Source organism: Clytia hemisphaerica, unplaced genomic scaffold (assembly GCF_902728285.1).
Source record: "Clytia hemisphaerica strain Z4C2 unplaced genomic scaffold, Clytia hemisphaerica genome assembly, whole genome shotgun sequence".
NCBI lineage: Eukaryota > Metazoa > Cnidaria > Hydrozoa > Leptothecata > Clytiidae > Clytia > Clytia hemisphaerica.
Genome location: NW_027103787.1, coordinates 1 through 9,577, shown reverse-complemented (window position 1 = coordinate 9,577; position 9,577 = coordinate 1). Strand labels below are relative to the sequence as shown.

The 9,577-nt window shown below is 34.5% G+C and overlaps 1 protein-coding gene across 1 annotated transcript; it reads right to left on the bottom strand.

The window, feature by feature from the left end:
• Window positions 1-504: 504 nt before the first annotated feature.
• On the bottom strand, window positions 505-5,939 carry LOC136806223 (pyroglutamyl-peptidase 1-like; the record flags this gene model as incomplete). The annotated part of the gene is given in 6 exon segments (XM_067062784.1): window positions 505-1,344; window positions 2,302-2,392; window positions 2,711-2,837; window positions 2,962-3,075; window positions 3,547-3,599; window positions 5,812-5,939. Coding segments are annotated over 6 exon segments (591 nt in total). The 5' UTR covers window positions 5,864-5,939.
• Between the last annotated feature and the right edge of the window lie 3,638 nt (window positions 5,940-9,577).

Genomic DNA, 9,577 nt, shown 5'->3' with positions numbered 1-9,577 from the left:
CAGAATAGCGCTCCGCATCGCATACGTCATAATTATTACTTTTCACTTTTTTTGACATTTGTACGAGTTGCAATCCCATAATTCAATGCAGCTGAATTAAAGATACGTGCAAGTGTTGTTGTATATCTTTTGTCAAATGATGCAATGAACGTGCAAAAGAGACTAACGCAAAGGTTGATGGGATTGGAACTCGTACAAACACATCGAGAGGGATGATTCTGTCAAAAATAAAATCTATTTGATTCAGCACGGTACACTATTGAAAATTCTTTAAAAAATCTATAGAATTATTTCTAAAGAAATCTTAAATATATAATTATTTTGAAAAGATTAGAAAACACACCATGAACCACCGAGTTGGGAGGGAAATATAATATTCAAATAATTAGGCCAATGAGTAGGAAAATGGTCTTAGACCTTTATTTAAAATATTCATGATATGAACCATTGCAATGTCTTCCACGGACCCAACAGCTGATTGGTTGAAAGTGACGTATTGATTGGTTGCACTTGCGGTCCGCGATGTAATGTCAGAAGTCATTGCAGTGGTGAAAATCATGAATAAAGAACTGAAAAAAAGTACTATAAAGTATCTATCTCTTCTTGTTCCCCATGTAATAAGGTCATTGAAATATTATTCGAACCGATCCGAGTTGTCATTTAATGGAATTCTTAACTGCCATTTTTCAATTCTTCTATACTACCCTTGTTGCCAGGTCGTTTAAAAGATATTCGAGGGAATCATAAAATTTTGAGTAAAAAAAAAACTATAAAAAAATTAAAAATCACTATGTCAATAAATTAGATATATACCAAAAATTATTCTAAAAACTGAACTAAATCGATATGAAAATGATAACGTTACCAAGTGAAATTTACACCATCTCATTTTTGCTCCCAATTCAAATTTGTTTCTTGGAAACTAAGTCAGTTTAATAAGACTTAAACCGTTTCAAGTGGTTCCACTTTGTAGCAATTAAAAAGTGTGATATACTTATCTTCTAGCGAAAGAGTTTTTCATATTTTGTTAAGTTACGCCGTTTTGAAGTAAACGTTCTAATAATTTGTAGGAGCAAATCAAATGTTTGTTTCCGTGATGGCGGAAATTACATAATTTAACCATACATGAGAAAGCTATATACATGAAGTATAGATTTTACAAATCAGACTACTTATCGTGGAACCAACTTCTACACCTGTTGTATGCACGCCTTTATAATACTTTCTAAAGTCTTTGTAATTTTCTCCAATGTAATTTCTTCAGTGATGACAGGAACGTGAACAAATAGCGATGGACATTCGTCCGTCTTCATTGATGTGTAGTAAATGAATTCACATAAATACCTGAAAATCGATTTACTTTGTATATGTTGAACCATTAAGGATTTACACCTCCTCAGTATGTACGAACTTTATAGTTCTCATCAGCTTGAAGTTTTTTAGGGAAGTGGCTTGATCGAAATAAAGTGTCTAAAGTCTGTCTCAATATAATTTGCAGCGGAGACAAAAAAGGCTGTAACTTTTGATAGAATTCGAATTAGATAGAATTAGGTGTTGTGCTTGTTGAAAAGACAAACATGAGTGGAATATTATCAACAACAAAAATTCAAAAAAAATCGAAAAATGATGATTGAAAATGAAGAAGAAAATCAACTTCTTCAATAATTGTGCTATAATCATCATTTTCACACGTAAGATTCTTTGATCTTAGAACATCAATATCATCAATGTGAAAAAATCTTTCAAAAAACTTTTTTCAATCGAAAGATATAGTCCAAAGCTTCTCACTAAATGGCTTCAAAAACCACCAAAACACAACAAAAAAGAGCCCATTTTTAAGTCAACCAGGGCAAAGCTTTAAGCTGTATTTTTTGACTGAATAAATATTTTTTGAATTTTTTCCCCATTTATGACGTTCTAAGATTGAAGAATCTCTGATATAAAAATGAAGATCAGAGCATTTTCTATAAGAAGTTGATTTTCTTATTCTTCATTATTCATCTTCATTTTTCCATTTTTAAATTTTTTTTTTGTTGATAATAGTCCTCTTGGATTATCTTTTAAACGAGCATAAAACCGTTTTCTAATTTGAATTCTATCAAAAGTTACAGCTTTTTTTGTCTCCGCTGCAAATTATATTGAGATAGACTTTAGGTTCATTTTCAAAATACAATTTTGAAATAAACGTTAACACATTTAAAGGTAGACGACAGCTGGGAAGTATACGCTTGAAAAAAGCCGTTTTATGTTTAAAAGAATAAATGCTTACTAGTAAAAGAAAATATTATAAAATCAACTCACCTTCCCGCGTTGTCTGATCTTTCTACTGGTAAAGCACTGCCAGTACAACAAGCAATCAATTTTTTAAGATCGAACTTTGTAGTCAAACACACTAAAAGAAAGTAATTTTGTTCTCTTTGCTCGGATTATATATAGTTAAGATTGCGTCACTTGTAAACGAGATGGAGCCATCTTCGAGGCGCTTTCCATTGAATCTAGATAATATGCTTCTATAAGGTTATAAGAGCAAAACAATGTGTATGTTTCACAGAAGCAGCCGCCGACCCAAGATTTGCAAATATTTTTTCTTTTTGCCAACTGGAATTAGATATACAGTTCTTTTCAAAATAATTGCTGTAGTTATTAGACATTAAAACATTTTAACACGGTAATGATTTTATAGATCATGATAACGAAAAAGAGGACTCACCATCCTTCGAACAATCTGGGCCAATACATCCATCGATATCTGGCTTCACATAATCTGACGAGTGGGCACAATATTCCAATTGAAGTTTATCTTCTGCAAGGCCTGATACACCAACATTGACTGAAATCTATATAAAATCATATTATGAATGAATAAAGAGCTTAAATATAATAAATTACTTAATAGAAGCTTTATTACTTATTAATAGTCTGTAATCTTATAATATAAAATAAAAATAATAAATCATATACCTTTGGCTTTATATCTTCCAAATATTTTGGTACATTTTCTTCTACATATTTATATTCTACTGGAATTTCTTTAATGTGTATCTCTCCTTTGTTAGGCCAGATCTTTGAAACTTCCTAAAGAAATTGTGAAGACAATTTACAATTAGGGGAAAGTTTGAAATGAATTAAATGATAGAAAAATACTAATGCTTTGATCTGTTTAACCTTGGTAACTTTAATGATGATCTAACTAAAGCATGGTGCAAATAGGTTTGGGTATTTCAGATAACAAGGGGACATACAGTATTGAATATTTTGATTTTTAGGAGGGGCGTTTAAAAGAAGGGAGCATTTATTAAATAGTTTAAAACTGAGTTCATTTTATTAGTGTGAAATGGTACCTTACTTTTGCCTTTTCTTTATTATATTTGAGTACAAATACAAATCTTTCCTCAAAGGAAGGCATTTATTCGAGGGGACGTTTATTCAAGGAGGCATTTGGGTAGTGGAAAGAATTTTTTGGGGTAAAGCAAATAACAGTTTAAAAAATTATAACAAATCAGTAAAATACTTTTTCTTATACAAATAAAACCAGATAAAACAAACCTGGACAGCCAGCCAACTTGGGTTTGTTTTATACTCGCCAAAGGCTCCAAAACCTGAAAAAAACAATGTACATGTATATAAAGAATCATCCTAGACAAATATACTTGCTGCCACAGAGAAAAGTTAAAAGATACCTTGAAATATATCTGGTTTCAAAGGGGAGTACTAAAATCCCGGGGGGGGGCACTGACCTTGACAACCAACGGGGACGTGCCGCTGGAGTTTCAAAAGTTGATCCTATCAGAAATGAAATTTGATGAAAAATAGACCCTGTCAGAAGAAAAATTCGATGAAAAACCTACCCTGTCAGATTCTACTATGAAAAACCTATACCCTATCAGATTCTACCCTGAAAAACCTACCCTGTCAGATTCTATGTTAAAAAACTACTCTTTATATACGTTTTTCGCGTTTTTCGTAAAGTATAACGTGATATCAATATTTCCAGACTAAAAAACTACAGCATTGAATAAACATTAAACCTCAATACCTGGAAAACTGACCAAAAGAATCGACAAAGAGAGTTATGAAATTACAAAGTAAACATATCTTTAATATTATTCAAAATCATCACTGTCTACTTCCACGAAATGTGTTTCAAAGCTAGAAAGGTCATACAATATTATAGATGTACAAGAACAAATAGAACGCTAACAGTTAGGAGCATTTGGCGAGTTCCTGTATGCGGCCGCAATCAAAAAACTCATAACATCACTCATTAAAAAATGGCGTTCATGTCTTTTTGCACTTTTTTTAGCCTAGACGATGTAGCAAACATAGTAAGTATAAGCACACTGTGCTTTTAATTGGCTGAAATTTTTTTTTGCGTTGGAAAAACTTTTTCAAACTTTCAGCGATGATTGACTGAACTGTTGCACATTTTTTATCTTCTTACCTTCTTCATTTTCAATGAAGCACAAAGTTTACTGAAGGTAAGCACATAAGATATTCTTATAATTAATGATATTCATTGAAACACGCTTCGTTGTGGGCTGCGGTGGAGTGCATGACGTAACTCGTGCAGCGACTAACTCGCCTTCTGTTGGAAGATCATATTGGCCGTTTTGGCGTTACCACCCTCGAAGCAGCGGGCGCCTTTGTTTTTCCGCAACTCTTTCCACCATTTTAGATGGCCTTAACAATAGATCCAAAAGAGTGCCATAATCTTGGAAGATAATTTGTTTTGGTCTTCGGCTTTGGGAAGTAGCAATGTTTTTAGTTGTTTTCGATGGAAAATGATAAGAAAGTTAAGTTTACTGGTGTCATTTAGTTTTTGCTGGCTTACAGAATGGCAGGATCCTTGATGGTTTCCCTAACTGAAGGATTCGACCACAGACACATCTGTACAAAAATGGCAGCAAATCATGAAATTCTATTTTAAACAGTACCATCAATGGTCATATTTTTTTGTCAGAGGAAAGAATATCAAAATTCTGAAATAATGCAGGTAATAAGCCTGCATGTCTGTTACACACAGACTTGTTTAAAAATGGCTTGTATATATATATATAAAATAAATTTGTTCTTTAGTCAAATATGAAAATAAAAAATACATTTTGTTGTGGGAAGGAGAGAGTCTACTGATTAGCTAGTGAAAAGTAGGAAAAGGTTATTTTTGGCCATTTTATGGCCACACTACCAGAAGGAAAAAAAGCACGTCATTGATAAAAGAACATTGAACATGGGACTATCAGCCTCTATTTTCAGACAAGAATAGATACATACTCGCGAGCTGATTACATTTCAGCTGGATTTGGACTGTTTTGTCATCGAACTAGAAAGTGTTGGACTAGTTTGCAATTTTGTTGAAACACAAAAACAAAGTTTTGACAGATTGCAAGAATAGGTAAGTTTTAAAAGTATGAAGACTGTAACAACAATGGGCCATTCCAGTTTTTATTCGTTACCCCCCCCCCCCCAATGGAAGACATGGAATTTCCGTAGCAAATTGCTTTCAGCAGGAAAGTCCAGAATTTCCGTAACAAATTTACAAAATACCTACAGTATCAAAATCGTGGAATTCCGTTACTGTAACCTAAAAAAATCATGGAATTCCAATACTTTAATGCAAAATTAAGTAAAATTCAGGAATTCCGATACTTTCTCTTTAAAGTTTGCCTGGAATTCCGTGCCAAAATTTATTTCAAAAATTGATGTCATCCATTAATTAGGGGGTAATGTTTTTTTTCTGGAATGGCCCAATATCAAATTAATGATAATGAAGAAAAAAGCTTGTGGAATGTGGATATAAGAATTATCATATACCTGTCAAGAAAATACTGGGTGACAAGTTTGTGGTTGCAGCTTCTTTCTCCATATTTTGTTCAATCGAAATTTTGAACACCGTACCGTCTGGCGAAAAGCTCCAGACGAAATGTCTGACCTAGGAAGGTAGGTAGCAAGTCTACCATATTTGTTTACAATTTTATGTCACGTCAGCATATTTTTGTTCGAAAAAAAAACCCTGCAATAATAAAACGACGTTTCCGTGTTGAGAAGTGTACATGTTTTTTTTATAAGCAAAAAACTACATTCCACTGCTCCCAAAATCTGAACAATTTTTTTACAAAATTTCTGAAATTTCATTAAAAAACTTGGGTGAATCATAAGCATATTCTTAAGCATATAATAAGCATAAACTATGCCTGGATGCTTTGAGAACTTAAGCATACACGAGCCTGACCAAAAGAAGAATCACTTGGTTCTAAAATTGCCCGACTTTAGATATCAGTGGGGGGTGAATTCAGAAAATAAGCTAAATTTTCAACCCCACACTTATTTACAAATGAAATGTCGATTAAATTTTAAGATTTTGAAAAACTCTATCATTGTCATTTGATAAAACTGAACTTAATCCGCAGATGTTAAAAAATAATAAACCAGCCGAGGCTGGAAGGTCAGCCAATATAGCTTAGCTAGATAGCTTTAATAAGTGGGTTAACAGATGTAAGAGATGTACTGAAACAGAGTAGACTAAAAATGTTGAATAATGTACAAACTGTGAAACTTGATAACTTGATTTAAAATTATTTAAAACAAGCCTGAGAGCTCCTCCACCCCCCCCCCACGAGAAGCTCAAAGTATACCGGTACTTCTCTTTAGCATTGTAGCACTGTTTCTATGACATCAAACAATTAAGCTATAGTTCATTACTATAAAATAAAAGAGAAACATAGTGTAATTAAACTTTTTGTTAATTTCATTCCAGTCAGTTATGATACATTTTTTCTGTTGGATGTAGACAATATCCATTATCTGACCAAAGTGTTATTTATACTAGAAAAAAATAAGAAAATTGCCAATAGGTCAGTACCAAAATAAAGATATCCATCAAATATACATAGAAACTGTACTTTTTGTTTTACTTGATAAAACTCCAATAACAGTTTAAACTAACAAGCTACAAACTTTAAGTCACAAAGCACAAACTGCAGAAAAACACAATTTGCATAAAAAATTCAGGAGACTCATTGTCATGAACAGATTTTCCACAAAAACCCTATTTTTGGGCCTAATTTGGCAAAATCACAAAATCTTGAAAAACACAATTTGCATCCAGTCTGCGTAAAATTTTTTTGTAGTTTAGTACCGTCAAGTTACACAACATGCACACAACCATCTTGAAGACTTTGCTGGTCGCAAATGATAATCGAAAGCAAAACTTAAAATTCATAACTATGCGGGGAAGCTCATTTTCCCCCGTTTTGCTTTAAAGTCGCTTTTGATTGGTCTATGAATTTGGGTGATCGCTTTACCGCCTTGGCGGAAAAACACCGACATAATAAAATTCAACAGGGCAGCGGAGTAGCAATTAATTTTTCACTGGGAGTCCTCTCTTCTGGCCAAGCACTGGCAGTGTTTTAAACTTTAAAACAATTTAAATGAAGGCCAGATGGATCTGTTTGTTATGGCTGTGCAAGTTGTGATGAGAGTGTGCATGTTGTGTAACTGACGGTATAATTCATTAAATTCTAGAAACCATTTTTCATAACTTTCTGCAGTCCGCTTTCGCGAGTCTGATAAGAGATATGTATAACTGTTATCGCCATTCATTCCATTCCATCATTCAGTCAAAACGTACGCCAAGGTTTAGAAAAGGTTAGAAAAACACTCTGCGTCCGGAACTGCGTGAAAAATAGTTGATCAATTTCAACAAGAACTGTATATTTAATATTAATAATTGATCAAATCCAAAGAACATTTGTCATAATTTTGCAGTCCATTATATGAGATGTGATGTCATCATTGGGTTCCTGTCATCTGACGACCCCTGATTTACGGTCAGCAGGTAGTTGGAGAGGCGAAAAGCTTTTCCGCTGCTTTGCTGGATTTCCACTGTCGACCTCTGCACGCTCTGTGTTTACAAGTTTTCAAATCGAAGTAGCGAGCCGCATGCTAATGGAGAGTACAGTAAACCGAAAACCAGTTTATCCACGGTTTCTCAATTTTTTAATTCGGATCAGTCCACACGGATTCCCTTTCAACAAGATGTAGCTGCTTCTTTTAACAGAAAAATATTTTCGACCGACCGAACGACCCCCACTTTTTAAAGTAGAAATGACGGGAACCAAACAATTTTTTGCGATTCGCCTTATCATCAAAACACGTCCAAGTCCAAAAAAGCACGATTGCATCCAGTCTTTATCGGGGGGGTTTCAGGGGGTACCCGATTCCGTAATTCCGCCAATTTTTTCTCCAATTTCCGTCACACCGTCTTAAATTGAACCAAAATTCCGTCACCGAAAATTCCTTTGAAATTCAATATTTTTGTCGAAAATTCCGCAAATTTTGAAAATCTTTTACCAATTCCGAAATTCCGCAAATTTTTTTGCTAAATTCCGTTTTTCCGCACTAAAATTGTCTAATTTTCCGTCTCCGTCAGAGAACCCAATCTCCGTTATTCCGTCTAAATTTTCGCCAAATTCCGCCACTCCGTCCGAAAAAAGGGCCGATTCCGCTCCTCCGCCAACCATGAAACCCCCCCCCTTTATCAAATTTAGACAGTAGCTGTGCTTTTGTAAACTTTATCAAATTCCAATAACATTATAACACCATCAATCCCACCTAGAGGCAAACAAGAAAGATATGTTTTTATTGCAAAAACTAATAAAAAGCAGCAATAAAAAGTATATATCAGAAAATTCAACATAAACAAAAACTTGAGCAAACGGCTTCAAACCTTCAAAAGATGTAGAAAAAGAATCCCCTTGATGAAAATCATGTGTTTGATTCGCCGAGTTAAAAAAATAAATGACAGAAATTGAAGCTTGCAACAGATTTACACTGGAAATACTTTGGTACAACACTGACTTATCACATCTGACTTATCGCTTGAGCCGCCATCTTGAAACTCCACATTATGATCTGTAAAAACAACGCACGCTAAAGGCCGGTCTCCACTTGCGCGCGCTGCAATCGCTCTTCTTCGAGCAAATCTTCCACGCTATTGGTCAAAAGAAAAATGAAGCAACTCCATTGGTGCGATATGACGTAATGATCGCGCGCTTGAAAAAAAAGTTGAAATGTGTTCAACTTTTTTTTCGTGCGCGCGCTAAATTTTTATGACGTAATCTTTTTTCCAAGCAAAAAGGATTGAAGCCAAAAAGTGCGATTGCAGCGCGCGCAAGTGGAGACCGGCCTTAAAAGTACCCAAAAAGTTAACCCGATCGAAAGAAAGTTTAGAAATCAAAGTGAGATCGGGAAATCGGATTTTTTTTTTGCCGTCTTATGGTGGAAGAAGAACTGAATTTTACCTATTTGAATGCTCAGCTTAGGCTGACCAAAAAGGGTTAGTAGTGAGTATTTACCACCTCCATGAACATATAAACGACTGGACATCCATCTCCTTTGTCTTTTTGTAGAAAAGGCTGCTAGCTTCGTTGCCGCCTCGTTAAAAGCATAAATGGGCCATAGATTTGCTGATCAACTTGGGATACCTTGCTAACACCGTCACCCTTCGACAACCGTCCTGTTGTTCTCCTTCTCAGTTTCTCTATATAAACAAAGCTACAGCAGGCAAAATCGTCAGCTT